Source organism: Squalius cephalus, assembly GCF_949319135.1.
Source record: "Squalius cephalus genome assembly, chromosome: 16".
NCBI lineage: Eukaryota > Metazoa > Chordata > Actinopteri > Cypriniformes > Leuciscidae > Squalius > Squalius cephalus.
This window is the reverse complement of record NC_137137.1, coordinates 23,531,791-23,552,802: the sequence shown is the minus strand read 5'-3', so window position 1 is coordinate 23,552,802 and position 21,012 is coordinate 23,531,791. Positions and strand designations below refer to the sequence as shown.

At 37.2% G+C, this 21,012-nt stretch overlaps 1 protein-coding gene across 3 annotated transcripts in view; it reads left to right on the top strand.

The window, feature by feature from the left end:
* Positions 1-21,012, top strand: part of LOC307174178 (solute carrier family 12 member 5-like) — an 80,599-nt gene that overhangs the window by 55,203 nt on the left and 4,384 nt on the right. The window contains exons 14-26 of one of the 3 annotated variants that reach the window (XM_079897893.1): positions 2,704-2,802; positions 3,127-3,246; positions 4,575-4,679; positions 4,824-4,992; positions 5,091-5,286; positions 6,093-6,262; positions 9,491-9,622; positions 9,706-9,813; positions 11,320-11,445; positions 11,838-12,025; positions 13,410-13,424; positions 13,593-13,726; positions 13,869-20,647. In XM_079897893.1, the coding sequence (XP_079754019.1) occupies positions 2,704-2,802; positions 3,127-3,246; positions 4,575-4,679; positions 4,824-4,992; positions 5,091-5,286; positions 6,093-6,262; positions 9,491-9,622; positions 9,706-9,813; positions 11,320-11,445; positions 11,838-12,025; positions 13,410-13,424; positions 13,593-13,726; positions 13,869-13,960 (1,654 nt within the window). In that variant the 3' untranslated portion in view covers positions 13,961-20,647. Of the gene's footprint in view, positions 1-2,703; positions 2,803-3,126; positions 3,247-4,574; positions 4,680-4,823; positions 4,993-5,090; positions 5,287-6,092; positions 6,263-9,490; positions 9,623-9,705; positions 9,814-11,319; positions 11,446-11,810; positions 12,026-13,409; positions 13,425-13,592; positions 13,727-13,868; positions 20,648-21,012 lie in introns of those variants that run through there. The other 2 variants (XM_079897892.1, XM_079897894.1) reach the window with 2 other exon arrangements.

The following is a 21,012-nucleotide window of genomic DNA, read 5'->3' as shown; positions in this document are numbered from 1 at the left end:
TCGGGCTGCTCCATATGAGACCAGGCAGGAGTGTCCTTGGAACAGGTGTCCAGGCATGCTGTGTTGTTCACAGATACCTCTGCCACCGGCTGGGGTGCCACGTACAACGGGCCTGCAGTGTCAGGGGTGTGGACGGGCCCCAACTGCATTGGCACATCAACTGCCTCAAGTTGCTAGCAGTACGTCTCACTCTGAGCCACTTAAAGAGGCCGCTACAGGGCAGGGACATGCTGGTCCGTTCAGACAACACTGCGGCCGTTGCATACATCAACCGACAAGGTGGTCTACGCTCCCGTCGCATGTCGCAACTCGCCCGCCATCTCCTCCTCTGGAGTCAGAAGCATCTGAGGTCGCTTCGGGCCATGTATGTCCCTGGTGTGCTCAACCATGTGGCCGACGAGCTTTCACAAGCTGTGCTCCAGGGAGTATGGCGACTCCACCCCCAGGTGGTTTAACTGATATGGAGAGAGTTTTGGGAGGCTCAGGTTGACCTGTTTGCCTCCTCAGAGACCTCCCACTGCCAGATGTTTTACTCCCTGTCCGAGGGAACACTCGGCACGGACGCACTGGCACACAGCTGGCCCCGGGGCCCTCGCAAATATGCGTTTCCCCCAGTGAGCCTACTTGCACAGACTTGTGCAAAGTCAGGGAGGACGAGGAGCAGGTCCTTCTGGTGGCTCCCTATTGGCCCACCCAGACCCGGTTCCCAGAGCTCATGCTCCTCGCGACAGAAGGCCAACAGAAGGGAAAGGCTGTCTCCAAGCAGAGGATGGCCCACTGGATAGTGGATACCATCACCTTGGCTTACCAGGCACACCTGCCCGCTCAGGTTGCATGCTCACTCCACGAGAGGCGTTGCATCCTCCTGGGCGCTGGAACGTGGCTCCTCTCTAAGAGATATCTGTAGAGCTGCGGGTTGGGCGACAGCTAACACATTAGCTAGATTATATAGCCTAGTGTAGAGCCGGTCTACTCCCGTGTTCTCACCCTAAACTGGTAGAAGCACTGAGAGGCCCGACTCTGTTGGCTTGCTGCACCCTACTGTGCACCCTTATTACTCCAGTATGAAAAACCTGTTGAGTCCTCCAACACCCTCGGCCTAGACGTGGCGGAGCGTCTGGTGCCAGGACTTTATCCGTTGAATCCTTGAGAATCGGGTCTAGGCTGGGTCCCATATGTGTGACCCTGCGGGGATCCCATATGTGTATTCTTCCACAGCTGCTCCTAAACGGAAGTCCGTGTCTTTCACTTGGGCCAAGTCACCTAGTATTTCATATGCAGTACAACCTTCGGGATAGTCCATATGTATATCTCCACATAACTCCTGAAGAATGTGGGTTCCGCAGCGTTCTCCTTCCTTACAGAAAGGGCACGCTTCCCAGTGTTATCCAATAATCTCACTGTATGGGTTAATATGGAACAACAGTGACAGGTATACTCTGTGTAAGCCCTCTCCTTTCATCCTTTCGGGCAAGAAGGGGCAAGAGGTTTGCACAGGGTGCTGGATGGGGTTAGCAGCTATGGCCCCTTGGTAGGGATTCCTATTTGTCGGTCTCGGCGTGGCATCGACTGACCGACTGAAGAGGAACGTCCCGTCGCCACATTTGCTGCGGCCATTTACTGAAGAACAATCGCACCTGCTGCTCATTAAATACCTGCGCTGCATGGCAGAGCAGCTGTTGCAAATGATTGCACGCCAATATGCATTGACTCGTTTAGTTTCACTCGAAGTAGATTGGCGTCTCTCGCGAGATTCCTATTCGTTGGTCTCGACGTGCATGGCGTCTCTGTTCCCTCCTTCAGGGAGCGAGGGTTACCATATGTAACCGAGACGGGTTTTTTTACCACAGACCTTATTTTACTTATTATATTGTATATTATTTAAAAATATTACATTTCTTTTCTTATCTTTAATTATATTATTTTATATAAGTATTTTAATATATATTTAAATTTAATATGATAAATAAATATGTATATCATATTTTAAAATTATGTTATTTTTAAATATTTTTAAATATATTATTTTTAATTGGAAAACAATGAATTATTATTATTTTTAAATATTATCTGAGTCTCTTGGAAAAAATGTTCTTATGTAACAACAGATTTACAAAATATCAATACAGGATCTTTAACAGGCCTCAATTTTTAAATCATGTAAACTCTACAATCTCTACTCGATATGTTTGATGTAAAAAGGTGGAATCTTACTCTCATTGTGTGTGGCAGTGCCCCTTTATTAATAGATTTTTTATTTGGGGGGGGGGGGGGGGGGGGTATCTCAGATGGAATGCCACTAACAAACACATGGCAAAAACTATTACATAATCTTCTTTCAGTTGCAAGAAGATGTGTTTTACTCCAGTGGATCAAGACCAAGCCTCCTACTGTGAGACACTGGCACATGGAAATTGTTCAAATTATATCCATGGAATGACTGGGCTCTCTTATAAAGAGTACTGAGAGCTCTCACTAACAGTCACAACTAACAGATACTTGCGCATGGTGCAGAAACAACGCAACTTATGTTCATGTTCAGTTTGACAAAATTACTTGCCATTGATAAACAGAAATATATTTTAAGTACGTTAGTAAATTAATAGTGGTTCATTTGCTGCAAAACAAAGCATAAAAACTTCCAAGGGGAAGTATTTTCTCAATATTACTGTACATAGAGTTTTGCCCTGTTTCCCCCCACAGGTTCTTTCTCATGTGCTACATGTTTGTAAACCTGGCCTGTGCACTGCAGACTCTCCTCAGGACCCCGAACTGGAGACCACGCTTTAAATTCTACCACTGGTACATAATTACACATGTACAAACACACACAAACTCCTGCTCCCTTAGGTTTGCATCAGTGACGGAAAGTATGTTTGTATACAAAATGATTGGTTTGAGTGGATGAATGTTAAAAGTCTAGTCTTTTGTAATCTTTTATGTTAAATGTTAAAGTGAAGGCTACAGACATCACACCACATAATTAAGTCCTTCCACCTCTAAGAATATAATCACCTGTGGCAGTTATCGTAATTAGTGTAAACACAGCTGACACCAAAATTATGTAACGTTGAGCAATTGCAAACTGGACAAATGAGCATGAGATAGACTATGATCTTTCTCCAGGGCTTTGTCACTCTTGGGCATGAGCTTGTGTCTTACCCTGATGTTCCTCTGCTCCTGGTACTACGCCATCATTGCCATGGTGATCGCCGGCTGCATCTATAAGTACATCGAATTCTGCGGGTAAGCGAACCTAAATGAGCCTCAGGGGGAAGCGACTCGACAAAAAAGGAAAAAAAACTAATGATTTTTACACAACCTAAATCAATCTCTTTCTTGGCAGAAAATGCATTATTGTCTGTACAGTTTTTTTCTTTTTGCTAGAGGATTTATTTAAAGGCCTGACGAATGTGGCTGAGTAATTATTCACAGTAAACGTATACTGTAGTTTTAGATGATTATTAGTGGAAGACACGGATTAATGATTTTTACCTAATCCAGGTGTTTTTAACCTTTGGCCTTCCAAATAAGATCAGTTCTACCATGTAATGTTTGAATTTTATTTTCATGTATTGTATAAAGACCCTTTAGTACAGTTTGAGATAAATATTAAGCATGGTATTATAAGGATAACATGTTTCCAGAATTCAGATATTTGATTTTATATTGTCTGTTATAATTTACTAAAGCCAAAGTGAATTATTAAAATATGATCTAGTATTTACACTAACATTTATAAGTTTGGGCTTGGTAAGATTTATTATTGTTTTTAGAAACTAATGATTATGTTAAATACAGTAAAACAGTAATGTTATGAAATATTATTGCAATTATTACTGTTTTCTGTATTTAAAATGTAATTTAATCCTATGATAGCAAAGCTAAATTGTCAGCATCATTACTCCAGTCTTTGGTGTCACATGATCCTTCAGAAATTATCCTAATATGCTGATTTGATGCTCAATAAACATTTCTTATTATTTTCAATGTTGAAAGCAGCTTAATATATTTGTGAAAATATTTATTTTAGGATGAATCGATAAATAGAAAGTGTAACAATTTGTAATATTATAAATGGCTTTACTGTCACTTTAGATAAATTTAATGTGTCCTTGCTAAATAAAATTGATTTATTTAAAAAAAAAAATCATATTGACCCTTAAACTAACAATACTGTAATTTGATTAGGCTGACAGCAAAATGTATTCATAATATTAAATGTATCCACCTTAATTTATTTCTTTTTAAGAACTGATGTCAATATAATAAAAAAAAGTGAAGTAATCTCAGAAAAAGAATAAAAAAAAAAAATCAAATTGTTGTGTTAAACATATTATGTTTAACTAATTTTACAAAGTTATAAATTAAGTACCTAGTTTAAAGCCCCTGATCCACACAAAAATGTTTTATCAAATGTTGTGCTTGTATTTAAATTTAAATATTTGGAACTGATCGATAGAACACAATAAAATGTTCAAGTTCCAACACTAAATCCCACCTTGTTTTTGGCTAAATTTGGTTAAATTGTAAAGCGCTAAATTGCCTATTGACTGTGTGTTCCGTCTTTGTAGGGCAGAGAAAGAGTGGGGCGATGGGATACGTGGCATATCTCTGAGTGCCGCCCGCTATGCTCTGATGAGGCTGGAGCAAGGTCCTCCTCACACTAAAAACTGGAGGTTAGTTGCGGATCAGTAATATGCCTGTGAACACAACAAATGCAGTATATGGCATGCAGTATATCACGTCAAACTGCATTCTTCCAAAATATTGAGAATGAATTAAAATGTTCATCAAAATTCAAAATGTTATCAATATTCCAGGCCCCAGATTCTTGTTCTTATGGGTTTGGATGGAGAGCAGAACGTGGAGCAACCTCGACTGTTGTCGCTGACCAATCAGCTGAAAGCAGGCAAAGGCTTGACCATCGTAGGAGCGTGTGTGGAGGGCACCTACTTAAACAACCAACCACAGGCACAGAAAGCAGACCAAGTACGCAATCACACTCACACACATGGCTCCTGAAGCCACACACGAGGCAATGAGCAATTCGTACGTGGCACTAATATAATAACCTCCATTTGTCTCAGTCCCTAAGGAAGCTGATGGAGATTGAGAAGGTGAAGGGATTCAGTCAGGTAGTGATCTCCTCTAACCTGCGGGACGCCACCTCACATCTGATCCAAGCTGGAGGTCTAGGTGGCCTCCGCCACAATGCGGTTCTGGTCAGCTTCCCCAAGAACTGGAAACAAGCTGAAGAGCACTACCGTTGCAGGAACTTCATTGGTATGACAAAAGTCTAGACATGGATTGTCATATATGGTGGGTTAGTTTGGACAGTGTGGTGTTACAAATTAGCTCAATAGGGAAATATGAATAACTTGTTATAATTTATCAGTTAATAAAATTAACTTGATATAGCTGAATATCACAATCAATTAATCTGATCATCCAGCGAACACTCGGTATTGATTGTCTATTAACTCTCAGAAAGGAGATTTTTCGTGACCAAAAAATCCATTTTTCTTAGCATGTAGCTGTGATCGCATCGTTAAAGTGGGGTTGATTTACAAACAGGGGCCAGAATCAAACTCACATGAATGTGCACATATTTTTTATTGAACTAAATCACAAACACATAAATGATCTAAACAAACACATACACGCAAATCATGGGTAAAATGGCCCCTTCGGCTGCTCACTGGGAGAAAGGTCCTTAGGTCAAACTGGATGTCTCCAGTCGAACAGTAACCCGAAGCAAACAGAAGAGAGAGCTGCCTCACTGGGACGGCGAACTTTAACTTCTGAGGAAAAGAGTTTCTTTAAAAAGTTTAACTTTCTTTAAAAAGAGACCAACTAAGGTCTGTATTCCAAAACGTTCATGAATTAAAAATATTTAAGGTCAAATTGTGCTGCCTTACGAATAAGAGATGCAAACCTGGAACTTTTTTAAATCACATTTTTCATCGCAATTGCAATTTTTATCAGAAAAATCACCCTTTGAATTTTTTTTTTTTTTTTTTTTTTATGCAGCCGTTTGTATGACCACACAAAAAAGTGTGTTTGACTATATTGCTGTTTTGTCCCCACAGAGGTTGTTAGGGAGACCACCGCAGCTCAGTTGGCTTTGCTGGTGCCGAAGAACATCTCTGCATATCCGTCAAATGGAGAGCGTTTCACCGAGGGCTACATTGACGTGTGGTGGATTGTCCATGACGGAGGCATGCTCATGCTCCTTCCCTTTCTTCTGCGCCAGCACAAGGTACACAAACACACATACATAGATCATTTTGGCAGAGTGTTCAGAACAATGATGGAACAAATGTTTTATTATTGTTTGTAGATAATAGTAGCTTGATTGTGGACAAGAACCGTACAGCTCTGGTCTAAACTCTGCTTAGCTAAACAGCATTTTAGGCATCCGAGGCGTGCAACCAACTCCAAGGCTTTTCGAAATTGAAGGCAGCAATTACAGTATACTGCATTTAAACGGGACCTATTATGCAAAATTCACTTTTGCATGGTGTTTGAACACTGATACGTGTCCACAGTGTGTGTAAACAACCAGCTTGTAATTGTAAAAATCCATCCACTCCACATAATCCTCATAAATGGGTGCAAGCTCCGCCTATGACTGGTGACGATCTGCCCTATAGACCTTATTCAAAGCAGCGCCATCTTAGATTTTTAACTGGAATGAAAGCAAGGCTGCGCTGGATTTGCACAAAAGTTGATTTTGAAAGATGGGTCGATACCAACATCCTACTGAAGTTCCCACATGAGCGCCTGTACAACAATTTACAGATGATCATGATGAAACATGCTAATCGATAAGTTAAATAAAGTTAACTCCACAACAGCTACATAAATTCATCATTCTAAACTTATTCCTGAGTCTCTCCATTTGTGTCCAACTCCTGTTCGAACATATACTGTAAGGCTACTGACAGTTTCTGACATTTTGGCTGTGTGAGATTCTCCAGTTTTGTAGTTGCTGGAGTATTCGAAGCAGCAGCTGTAAAGGCTCCACCCTCTTCTGGAGAGGGGGAGGGGAGCAGCAGAACATTTGCATTTAAAGGTACACACAAGACGACGTGTTTTTACTCACACCCAAGTAGGGGCAAATTGGACATGCTATAATGAATGATCTGTGCGGTATTTTGAGCTGAAACTTCACAGACATATTCTGGGGACACCAGAAACTTATATTACATATTGTAAAAAAGGACGTAATAGGTCACCTTTAAGATCTGTTGGAGAGAATCTAAAGCCGCATTACATGCATCCTTCACACCGACAGCAATCCCACAATGCCATTCGACAAGCACAATTACAGTTTTTAATGGCAGTTGATATTTACATGAGTGTAAATTGTATGTGCTGCAAAAATATCAGTCAAAATGTATACACTACCATTCAAAAGTTTGGGATCGGTAAGATTTTTAAATGTTTTTAAAAGAAGTCTCTTGTATTTATTAGATCAAAAATACAGTAAAAACAGGATTTTGTGAAATATTATTACAATTTTAAAATAACATAATATTATACATAATATTTAACAAAAATATCAAAATTTTAATTGTCCATATTTTAATATTTTTTAAAATGTAATTTATTTCTGTGATGGCAAAGCTGAATTTAAAGCATCATTAAACCCGTCTTCAGTGTCACATGATCCTTCAGAAATCATTCTAATATGATGAGTTGGTGCTCAAGAAACATTTATTATCAATGTTGAAAGCAGTTGTGCTGCTTAACATTTTTTTAGGATTTTTTTACATACATTTTTAACATAAATTTTAATAATTTTTTTGTCTTTACTGTCACTTTTGATCAATTTGATGTATCCTTGCTGAATTAAAGTATAACTTTCTTTAAAAAATGTCACGGACCGCAAACTTTTGAAAGGTAGTGTAAATAGAAATAATATGCTTGCACTAAAGGATAAATTGTATGAGCAATGGTGGGCAGAGTTATTAAAATTAGTTAACAACATATTTATTTTATTTAAAATGGAGATGGCATTGACGTTTTTAAATTTAAATAATTAAAAATGTTTAAATATGTTACACTATATTTTATTCAAATTATTAATAAAAACAATTATTTTGAACTCCTTGGGCACCCTGGATATTAATAAAAACAGTTCCATCTTAATAGACAAACTATTTCACACAATATTTGTTGTGCTTGTCAAAGTTTCTAACTATTAGCTTAATATGTCAATGTCAAACACTATAGAAATCACTGTGTGAATTGTGTCAAGTCTCTCATAATGTGCTATATTTATGTGGAGTGGTTGGGCATTAATGGAGTTATGTAAAGTGTTGCAGTTAAGGTTTCATTTCAGTATGTTAAATCAATTGCTGCCTATGAGGCCACTCACTAGGGATTGAAACTGAGAACACATTCAGTTCATGTCTTTGAATGAGAAATATTGACTCGATTGTTATACTGGGCTGCGTTTGTCAAAAGCGTCGTAATCGTAAATCGTAAAACCATTAGCACCAATGGTCTCTACGATCAACTTAGCTCAAAATGCTTTTGATAAACACAGCCCTGGGGCCGTATTCACAAAGCATTTTATCTTACCACTAGGAGTACTCCTAAATCGCACTAAAAGATTTTAGCTAGGAGTTTTCTCTTAGAAGTTATTCACAACGCCTTTCAGACCTACTCTTAGTAAAGAAAAATGACAACTCCTAAACTAAGAGTGAGTCTTCGTTGCTATGGATGACGCCATTACTCATGCACGAGCTTGACTGAAGTGACCACCTTGATTGGCTGATGATTGTAACGCGGGAATGATTCCTAACACCTCCCCTACGATGATGAGTGACAGGTGACAGGTCTGAGAATGCGTGCGCTACACAAGTAGTGCGAAGGACGGAAGATGATGAATAACTGAATAAATAGCCTAAATGAATAAAGAGTAAGGCAAAACAAATAGCCTAGTAGCCTAATGAAACATATGGATTGATGCAATATCTTTGCAACATTATTGAATTAATCTGTCACTATATGCCTCTGCCTACATTTGCAAAGAGAAGAACATTTAATTTGAAACGTTACAATTAGTTTACATGCAATGAGTAGCCTAGTTTTGGTTGTTGTTGGTGGCGTTATTGCATCCCTAGTTATGCCTACAATGCCAAATTGTTCCCTCGCGATTGGAAGCTCCTGTAGCCGCCGCATACGCATTTCAAAACATCGCAACGTGAAATGCCACAAAAAGTGGTTTGTGAATAGGTCTTAGTGAGTTAGGAGTCCTCTCGACTTCTTTTAAGCTGTCCCAGGCTTAGGTGCTACTTTTAGGGCTAAAATGCTTCGTGAATTACTCTTAGTCAAAAAAATTAGGAGTCCTAAAGTTACGAGTGACACGCCCATTATTTTTAGGAGTTGCTCTTAAATTCGCCAGTTAGGAGCTACTTTTAGCCTTAAAATTCTTTGTGAATACGGCCCCTGGACAATAACTGTGGTTCAACTGTAGGTTTGGAGGAAGTGCAAGATGCGTATCTTCACTGTGGCTCAGATGGACGACAACAGCATTCAGATGAAGAAAGACCTGATGACATTCCTCTATCACCTGCGCTTTGATGCTGAGGTTGAGGTGGTTGAAATGGTGAGGAACAAGCACGCTTCCTTCACACACATGAGTTTATACTGGAAACCATCATTCTAACCTTTTGTTTCATTTAATTCAAGCATGACAGCGACATTTCTGCCTACACTTACGAAAAGACCCTGGTGATGGAGCAGCGATCGCAAATCCTCAAGGAGATGCATCTTACCAAGAACGAGCGTGAGAGAGAGGTATCCAAGTCAAAGCAAAAGTTAAAGCCTTGTGAAAAAGAAGTAAAAAATTTTGCATACTTGCAATTTAGTATACACTTTAGCATACTTGCAATTAAATTAAAATGTTATAGTTTAAATTGATATAAAAAATTTGCTGAGCTTCAGAGTACTACACACACACACACACACACACACACACACACACACATATATATACACACACACACATATATATATATATATATATACTGTATATACATATATATACAGGGTTTGAAATTAACGCCCGCCAACCCGCAGGTAAAAATCAACTGTGGTGGGTAATGCTGTCAAATCACTAGCCAATTTGACGTGTTACTGTTTACTCACTTTGCTGTGGAAGCTTGTGTAAGACAAATCTGTGCGAATTTAGCGCAAATACTCAACTCGTGAGTCATCGTGATCTATTATATACAGCGTATTGCGCAAAATCTGCACATATCTGGCTTACTTGAACACACTTGTCACTGCGCAAACAAATAACGGCGCGCAATAGCAAAGATTAAAAAACATTTGGTTAACAGAATCAAAAAAGGCTTTGTTATTTCCTACATGTTCTTTGTACTGTATTGATCTGTCCACCTAAAACACATTTTTGGTGAAAGGGATCAAAGGATCATATATATATATATATATATATATATATATATATAAGATGTGACGTAGTAAATCTGGTAAATTTGTTGGCTTGTAGAAGTCCTGAATGGACGGTAACTTAAAAATTTAGTTGCCAAATTGGCCGGCGGGTGAAAAAGTTCATTTCAAACCGTGTTTATACATATCATATAATTAAATATACTTTTAAGATTTGATGTACAATACTTCAATAAATTAAGAATTGAAGTACAGTAGTGCACATTCAATACAATTAAACACTTTTTTGGGGTCTACAGTGACATTTTTTGCTTATTTACTCATCACAATAAGTGTACTTTAAAGCATGACAAAAGATTATTAAAACAATGATTTAAAATGTACTTTAAAGTAAAACTTTTAATTTGGCATTATTACATTTGACATTTAATTACATTATTGCATTGCACTTTTTAAAAGTGTAACTGTTAAAACATAGGGTTACACTTTATTTTAAGGTGTCTGCGTTACAGTGTAATTATACACCTAAGTACAGATTAATAATAATTAACTACATGTACTTACTATAGGGTTAGATTAGGATGAGGTTTTGGTTTAGGGTTAGTTGCATGTAACACAGAATTTATAGTTAACTACATGTAACGTATAATAAGGACAATGTAAAATAAAGTGTTACCAAACAGTACTAAAAATGTACTCTCTTTAAGTACACTTAAACTCCCTTTATTTCATTAATATAATATCTGCAAGTAAAAATACACTTTTAAGAATTGAATTACACTACAAGTGCACATTCAATACAGTTTTACAATTTTCACATGGTTTATTCTAACAGACATCAATATTTAGCCGTTTGAATCGGTCTAACAGCGCTGTCTGTTGTCTCTTCAGATTCAGAGCATCACAGATGTGTCCCGTGGCTCCATACGGCGAAAGAACCCTTCAAACCTGCACCCCCAGAGGAGCATCGCTGAGGAGTCCGTGACAGGAGGTGGCGAAGAGAAACCCGAGGAGGAGGTAGCTGCTGTCTCTCAGTTTTGTCTCTGTGCATTTATCCATCAAGTGTGTGACTTTGTGCTTGTTTTCCAGTTGAGCTAATCACACCTTTCCTTCAGGCCGATTAGATGATAACACGGACCTATCAGCCATGAAGATAGCATCTCTTCATCACTTTCTATTTTTGCCATTCTCCCTCTTCTCTCAGTCATTATCTACTAGAAAATCGTTCTCTTCTGTTAACACCCTGGCAGTGCATCTCTCGCCCCCTCTCTCTTTTTTCTTTATCCTTCTGAAAAAAAGGTTACCGGAAAAGCGACAATTCTCACTTCTTACTTTTTGTTTTATCCCTGCCTACCCTCTCACTCTTTTTACCTTTCTCTTAGTCTGTCCGTCTCTCCCGTCCTCGACAGGTTCAACTCATTCAGGGCAAAAATGCCACCCCCACCCCCACTAGCCCCACCTCCCCTACCGCTCCCACACCAGCGGCCATTAGCCCCGGAGAGGAGGTGCAGATGACCTGGACGGACGAAACAGAGAAGGCCAAAAACCCAGCAGTGGCCAACCCTGAAAGCATAAAGGATATGTTCAACATGAAACCGTGAGTCAAGAGAATGACGGTCTCTACTAAGTATATATTGTGTCAGCTATAATAAATCAATCAAAACGAAAATCAAATCAAAAGTTTTTAATAAAAAAGGAAATATTTAGTCAATCATTGTACAATTATATTAGTTACTAGAACTCACTAGAGTGAGATGTTAGTCAAACCTTTGCATAGAGATTTGGGGTTTTCTCTGATTTCATTAATAATAATAATAACTATAGACCCATGCTACTTGAGATATTTCTTTTGGAACATGTGTCTATGATCATTGTTTTGACACTTTAATTTGACAAAACTCAGTTTAAACCTCCACAAAGAGTTACAAAAGTAAAAAAAAAAAAAAAGTAATTGTGACCTTTAATCTCACAATTCTGACTTTTTATTTATTTTTCAGAATTGTGTGTTATAAAGTCACAATTGCGAGTTATAAAGTCACAATTGTAAGATATAAACTTGCAATTCTGAGAAAAAAAAAAGTTTTTCCTCTGAATTGAACTTTAGAACTTGTACTTGCCTCTTTATATCTCACAATTTTGAGAAAAAAAAAGTCATAATTGTGAGTTTATATCTCGCAATGCTATTCATTTCAAGTAATTGCAAGTTCATTTCTCAATTCAGATGTAAACAGATGCAATTGTGAGATAAAAAGTTGCAATAATCTTTTAAAATGTTTTATTTTGTGGTGGAAACAACCCAGCAAGCAATTTTGCTTTTAAAAGACGTTACATAGAACATGTCAAAGAAATGAAACCTCACACCTTGTAATCGCAGTTGACTTTGCTTACATGATGGAACATACAAGTTATTTTGGCAAAAATGACATGTAACTGAATTCAAGGTTATTTTGGCTAGAAGTTGTTTACTCATAGCCGGACTATATTGGGTCTATAGTTAACCGAGACGGTGCAATGGCAGCTTTTGCTTGCTGGGAAGCTTCCATAAACATCAGCAATATGTTAAACTCTACTTTGAAACACAAACACTTCCATCATTATTTGAGAATTTGCATGCATTTGATTTGCTTCGCTCTTGTCACTTCAGATTTCAAAAACAGTGATGGTTAGACTGTCGTTCTTGATGCCTGATGCTAAAAAAAAAAATCAGTGAGACACAACACTATGGTTTATACCTAACACATACAACAACCTTCCAACATGCTTCCACCTGACTTTTTCAAGCTGACACTCGACATGCCGATGGTTTTTGATCAATTATTGCCCGATGAATATCATGGTGCATCCTTACCTTTGTAGTTACGGTTAAAAAGGTCATTGAGGTTGTTCAATTACGTTCTCAATGCGGTTGAATTTGTGCTGTGGTCCTGTATTTCTCTGTTCACTGGGTTGTTCACTGTTGTTTCCCTTTGCTCATGCCTCAGGGAATGGGAGAGCCTGTGAGTACACTTTCAAGATAACACTAATGCTACTTCATTTGATTCCTTCACATTTCTTGTATGCTTCATATCTCTCTGATAAGCAGACATATACTAAAAATGTAGTCGTATCAACCTCACATGCACAAAAAAGTCTTTGCAATGCTCTTCATGTGATGTTTTATACAGGAATCAGTCGAATGTCAGGCGCATGCACCACGCGCAGAGGCTCAACGAGGTCATTGTGAAGAAGTCGCAAGAAGCTAAACTAGTCCTGCTAAACATGCCTGGACCACCGAGGAACCGCACCGGAGAAGAGAACTGTATCCTTTTTTCCTTGAAAAAAAAAATCATCTGTCTATCTGACTTTAAACTGTTTTACAGTGAAGTTACTTCCTGCTTGTGTATGACAGGGACTGCTCTCGTGTAAATGTCAAAGTTTGCCGCTTGACTTCAGACACACAGACATGGAGTTCCTCGAGGTCTTGACTGAAGGTCTCAACAGAGTCCTGCTCGTGCGTGGAGGTGGACGTGAGGTCATTACCATCTACTCTTGAGGGGCTCAGCTCAACCACCAAATATTCCTCATCCCTCACTGCATAAACGAAACGTCCCAGTAACCCCTACCTACACCATGAGCAATAACGCCCCAGCACATATCAGATGACTTTGCACTACATAGTCTAAAAAGACACCAGCTTAGTAGATGTCACTTCTTCCACGTTATTAAGTTTTATCCTTCAATCAATCACTCTATCTTCCTCTTATTGGCTTCATTCTCACCTCATAAAGTCAACAGAGTACATCACACACAGATCAGTAAATTATTGAGTTGGTCTTTGTTACTATATTCTGACTCATTTCCAAAAGCCCATGTTCTCCAGTGACACCCAACCAAATACTCTGATCCATCTAGACTTTATTTAATATTATATGTCTTTACAAAACTATTTTAAGGGACAGTCACACTAGATTTTAAGCATGCGAAATTTTGGGTGGACCTAAAAAAACTGTCAATTTTAAATGTTGAAAGGTTTTCAGTGACCGTTACAAACCATCCAGCTCCTTTTAAAGTGTGTCTTTCATCTAAACTTGTATTAGACTTCCATTCAGAAGTTTGGGGTCGATAAGGTTTCTTAATGTTTTTGCAAGAAGTATCTTGTGCTCACCAAGGCTTCATTTATTTGATCAAAACAAAAATATGCTGATTTGCTGCTTATTATTATCGATGTTGAAAACAGCTGTACTGCTTAAAGGATTCTTTGATGAATAGTTCAAAATAACAGCATTTATTTTTGTATCAATGTAAAGGTCACTTTTGTTCACTTTTAGGTGTCCTTGCTGAATAAAAGTATTAATTTCTTTAAAAAAAAAAAAAAATTACCAACCCCAAACTTTTGAATGGTAGTTTATATAGATGATTCCCGAACTAAAATATTCCTCCACAATATTACATTTAAAGAGGTCATGACATGGATTTTTTAAATATTTTATTTTAATATGTTCCTTGAGGTTCACTTATAATGTTAATAAAGTTATATTTGCACATATATATTATTATTTTCAACCCTCATTCTGACCCTCTGTCTGAAATGATCAGTTTTTAAGGGGCGGCTCCTTTAAAGCTTGTCAGTAAACGACCACTCTGTTATGATTGGCTCACGTCATTGCATAGGAAACGGTATTAACTCCCACTCGCTATTGCACATAGGTTAGTGTTTTGAAACCGTCATTTATAGACAAATCGTTATGAATTCATTGATTTACGGTTTGTGATACAGCTGCTATCAGATTCAATACATCACATATCCCAATATCAGAACAAGCTGTTTTTGGAGCTTAATTAAATAAATGTTTTATTTATTTATTTTTTTGTATAATGAGGAGGACATTTTAATCTATGAAATTTGCAGGATCTTTTAATGGTAATAAAGACCTCTTACATGTCCAAAGATCAAGGCAAATTTGATTTATCATGTCATGACCCCTTTAAAACCTCTATTGGTCAAACATTGTATAGCTATTTGAATAGGCAGCTCAAAGACTACCAAAAAAGATGAAAATACACATATCATCATTCTTTCATGTTTGTTTGCATATGAATGAAAGTGAATGAATCTCAAAATCTATTGTGATTGCCCCTTTAGGCTTTTGTTCCTTTACTATCACCCCATTGTTTTATTGTTCATCATAGGGTAAATAGAGTGGAATCTTTCTTTGTTGAAAACAAGTCTTCCAGTGTACCACGTAATTGTCCGAGGTGTGATTTTACACCAAGGACAGACTTGACCAGGGTTTAATGTGAGCCAGTGTTTAATGTAAGCACTACTGGATCAATGACTATCAGCTTTGCCCTTGACCATCTGCATGTCCTCTGACTACATCAGCCTTTTAAGAGTCATATACTGTACGATATGAGAGGGCTGGACCATGCGTGCGTGTGTGTGTGTGTGTGTGTGTGTGTGTGTGTGTGTGTGTGTTTGTACTGGAGTAGATTTTATAATATTGGAGGGTTGATGGATATGTTCCTTTCCCAAAAATGTTCACTTGATCCATGAAATGAAAAATTATCATCAGCAGACATGAATTATATATTACTCAGTTACACACGTGTACATACTGTGGAGAGAGTCTAAACAGAATTGAAAACCCATATACAGTTCAAATATTCCATAAAGATATAATCCTGAATAATCGCATTTAATAGTAGAATTACATATATCTTAAGGGAATGTAAATAGAAAAGGATTAGTATTTATATTTCAAATATTTATTTACAAAGAAAATTATTTATTCATTCAGCAATTTTTGATTGATTGTAATCATGGGAAAACATGGTATATGTACATCTCTTGCCAAATCACAAAATATAAATCGTGCCATATGAGAGGAAAAACATTTTTATCAAAAAACGAACCAATCTTTGCATTTTCATATAGAAAAGGACAGTGCTGGGTCACGGCATCATAACATACAGTATCATGTGTCTGACATTACCAGTTACTTTGTAAACCAGATGCAGTTTTATTCTAATGAAATCATCCTTTTTCACCCAATCAAATTTGTGAACAAAAGCATATTTTAACTGCATAGTATTTTAAACTCATGTCTAATGTTTGTCATGAATGTCTGACATTTTCCTTTATTTTTACATTTGTAAAGACGACACTAATTTGCTACATTTAAGCAGCATCTGTGAGCGACTGATGCGTACTGTTCAATTCACGAGCACGAGCACATTATTTAGTTCATGTGTGGTAGTAATAGAAGATATTAAAAACATTTATCTAAAGAACTATTTTATTTTTTTGTAAAATTGCAATGATGAAAAAAAATATATTCGATTACTGAATAGACTAGTAAACTATCGTCTTGTGTAACTGTGAGACCTAAAAAGGAAAATAACTAAATGTATGTTTTAAACTTTAAAATCAAATTGTGCTGAGTTTGCTGCTGTTAGGTTTCTGGTTGCAACAGCGAGGAAACAGGATTTCTGTGCAGCAGACTTTATTAATAATAAATTTACAGAAACGCTCGGGAGATTAAGAACCAGGACAGAACGACCAGCTTAACATTAACGACGACAGACGCTGAACAGGACAAAACACAGGGCTTAAATACACAGAGCAGATGAGGGAAATGAGACACAGCTGGGACAAATGAACTCAATGAGAGAAACCATGGTAACAAATAGGCTTGGGATGAACTAATGAAGGAGGAGTGAACACAATGAACATAGAGGAAGTCCAAAGACAAACAGAAACGTGACAGCTGCTACCTTCATTAAAATGTAAATATATATTGCGCTCCCCCAAAACATAAGACTGAGGGGGGGGAAAAAAACGAAAGAAAAAAATGCAATATTTATAGATGTTTTTTTGCATTTAAATTGAAAGTGTATTTACATTCAGACACCCAAAATTAGTTAAAGAATTTAATGACATAAAAGAAAAATGTTTTACAGGGTTACAACTCAAAGACAGGCAAAACGACTCAATGTCACCGCCAGTCTGTCCTTATACTATTCAAACATACCTCATCTTTCCTCATGTTGTCATGTCAAAGTTCACACTTGTAGTAGAAAGGTAGTGTGTAAAGATTGTGGTCTATAAGTTCATAGAAGTGATCTTTAACTTGTTTGCAAAAAGAATTTGAATTATAGCTAAGTACATTTTCTTTATCAGTATTCTAGTTATGCTCAACTGATCTTTTTTTTATCCGAAACAGAAATTGCAAAGTACGTAATAAGTGCTATACCTATCGTAATTCTTCCAAGTTTATTGCTTCTGTTCTAAAATGATAATCTTATCTGAAGCAACTTTTGCATTGCTGTACCGTACGTTAGAATTTACAACACAAGACGAGTTTGGCTTCTTTGGAGTCCTATGCAATTACAGTTTAGTAAGTTCTTTGAGGATCTAAAATGACTTTCTACTGAATTGTTTATAGCGGTATAGGTATTATAGATTGAAATCAGAGCTTCCGTATCTGCCAGGGTGACTTGCAGTTTTATGAGAACTTTCCACATTATTTAAAGTCATGCAAAGAAAAACATACCGGGACAATGTCGTGGTTAAGCCATATTGGCTGTCGGATAACAGAGGTTTTTCTCTGCGGATGACAATGATGTCTGAAGTCCCGTTCATCATGGAGTATAGGCTATCTGAATTGAATTCACATCGATGCAAAGGGCTTTTCGATATCATTTTATCAGATTCGTCTAATCCTTCTCCAAGGCTGAAGACAATAAAGAAGTGTCATAAACTCTGTGTCGCATATCGTTCCTTATCTTCCCTTGAAAGGAACGGTAAACTCTAAAGTCACCCCAAATTGGCCAAAGCATAACTAGAAATAAGCACTGTGAAAATTCAAAGTTAGTGTTTCTTTCTCACATATCTACATTCAATCTCATTTGTTGGTATTTTTATTCTTATTTCATGTCCTCGCTTTGGAGCACTTTTGAAGGGAACCTGAAGTAAACACCTTTAGGGCCGGTTCACACAGAACTCGTTTTTGCTGTTAAAAACACGAGAAGCGGGTCAGTGGAGCAGAAAAAGACGCAAGTTCTAGAGACACGTTTTTTGAAAAGTTTAACTTGTTTTTTTAAAAGCCGCGTCATTCAAGAGATGGTGCAAAAGACACGAGCGCAACGGTCAAACACATCCGTCTTTACGTTGAAAAACAATGGAAAAGTAGAGGTGTGAAATGGAAAAACTCGTTCTGTTTGAGTGGCCCCTTAGAGTTCTTTTATAAAAACGCAAGACGCCGGGCAATAGAACAAAAAAAGTGGAAGGTCTAGAGATGATTATTAGAATGCCATTTCATGCGCAAGACACAACACGCGAGACACAAGCGCAATGGTTCAAGACGTTTGTCTAGTACGTGTTTACATTGAAAAATAGCGCTCTGTGTGAATGTGCCCTTAGAATGCATATAGAAGAATCATGATGTTTTTTATGCAATGTTGACGTGTAACTAACCTGCAACAATGGTATAGATTGCAACAGTCTGGTTCCAGAAGTAAAAACTCCATTCATTTTATCCATAGGGAAATAGATTTTTAATGATAAACTTTTAAAGACAGCCTTTCTGAGAGCTACGAGGTTGATAATTGATAGCATGTATATCTGTTGAAGCCATCAGCCCGCTTTATTTCAACTTAGTTTAAAAATAATCATGTTTAACAGCGGAATTCGCGGTGAAAAACTACATTACCCATGATCCTGTGCAGAAAATTTCACCAATCAGAGATTAAGTAATGACGAATGACGTAATCGAGTCGTCTCACTACACAAAAAAATATTCACGTATTTCAATATATGCATATTTTGCAATAAACTTAAAATATAGTGTTTATATAAAAAAAATCTAAATTTTTAATAATGTTTAAATTTCTCCATCATTTTTTATTTGATTATACTGTTCGCAATGCTTCATGGGATTGTAGTTCTTTCCCTCACTGAAGCCGTTAAGTGCACATTCTTGTTTTTTTGTCCAATTTTCAAATACTTTTTTGCTTCAAATCAAAGTTTGTACTATTATGATTCACCTCATAGCTGGTTGGCTTGGTTTGTGGCTTATAACGTTTTAATGAAGACTTTTTTTGAAATCCCTATGGGAGAAATGAATGGGAAAAAAATTCTTCTGGAACCAACGCCGCTGAAAAAGTGGACGGGCACTGTTGCAATCTATACTATTACGCAGTTTACTAGTCGATTAACAGGGCTTATAAGATAACCAGCGAATTGAATTTGAAATCGCAGGTGTTTCAGAAGGTGCTAATGATTATTTCCGAGTGATTGCTGAAGCGGCGTGTTTGAAAATGTGTTCAAATGCAATATTGAGAATGCTGACTCATATAGAATGGGCTATTTAGCCAGACTTGATCAAGTTAATCAATGCAAAGAGATATCCTGTCATGTTGGGATATACCAGACAGAAGGGGATTTGCACAGTTAGATTGGCAGAAGTTCTTCATCATTCATTCAGTGCTCCTGATACCCGTTTCAGCATGTTGGTGTTTTAACCGAAAAATCTCCAGACCTCACCTCCAATTTTTTAAGCACTGATTCTGATTTTCTAATGGCACCGTACATCCTCTGATACTTCTGAAACTTTCCCAACAGTGTGTGCAAGAGCATTTCTACACAGCCGACATTTCGAATTTCTCCATAGGAGGGCAGTTTGATGGGGTTTTTTTTTCTTTTCTTTTTTTTTTTTTTTTTTGTATGGTAGTCAGTGTAGATCCAAAGACAGTGATCTTGATTAGTGATGTGTTTTCTGTTTTCTGCTTCGGTTCTCACGAGGAGTCAAAACGGTGCATGTTTGGAGAGCGTGACTGTAACGGGGAAAAGGGTGAAGTGTTTCTGTTTCTTTACGTATATGACTCTGTGACATATCACTTTATTGGAAAAAGAGAGGTTAAACCGTGGCAGTTGCTTTTGTAAATATATGACACATTATAGTTATCTTAGCCTAGCTGTTTAATTTGTGTGTCCATGCAAGTTTAATATTTTAAAAATAAATAGAACATTGTGTCTCAATTGTGTTATATGAAAATATATTTAAACTATATCTTAAATTATTGTTTTATCTTGTCAAAAGCTTCTATGTTCTATGAATAATGGTTTCTCTGGACCATTTTATAGACTTGTCTGCACAAAATGCAATAAAGTTCAAGTCGTTTATTACAACTATTTATTGTGTTTTCATTTGTGAGAAAAAATAAATCAGTGGTCGTTTCTTCTATTATACAGTGTGATGTGGAGTCTTGAGTGAGAACTTTCTTCACAGAAATGTAATGTTTTTATTTATGAACATATTTAAATCAGAATATTCAGGATAACACAGGGACTGTCCTCAACTTTAAATAAATAATGAAATGTCACTTGGTGTCTTTTCCTCTATTTTTTAATATTTGCTTTATTCTGTTTCATAGTCAAATACAAGAACATGAAAATGACACTGACTTGATATAAATAACTGGCCCTTTCTACTATCATCACGTTTCTGTCACAGTGTTGCAATTTATAACAAATTTGTAACAAATTTTATTCTTTCTGATTAATCTCATTAAACCCCTTGAGATGCATCATCTCATTTTCAAGGA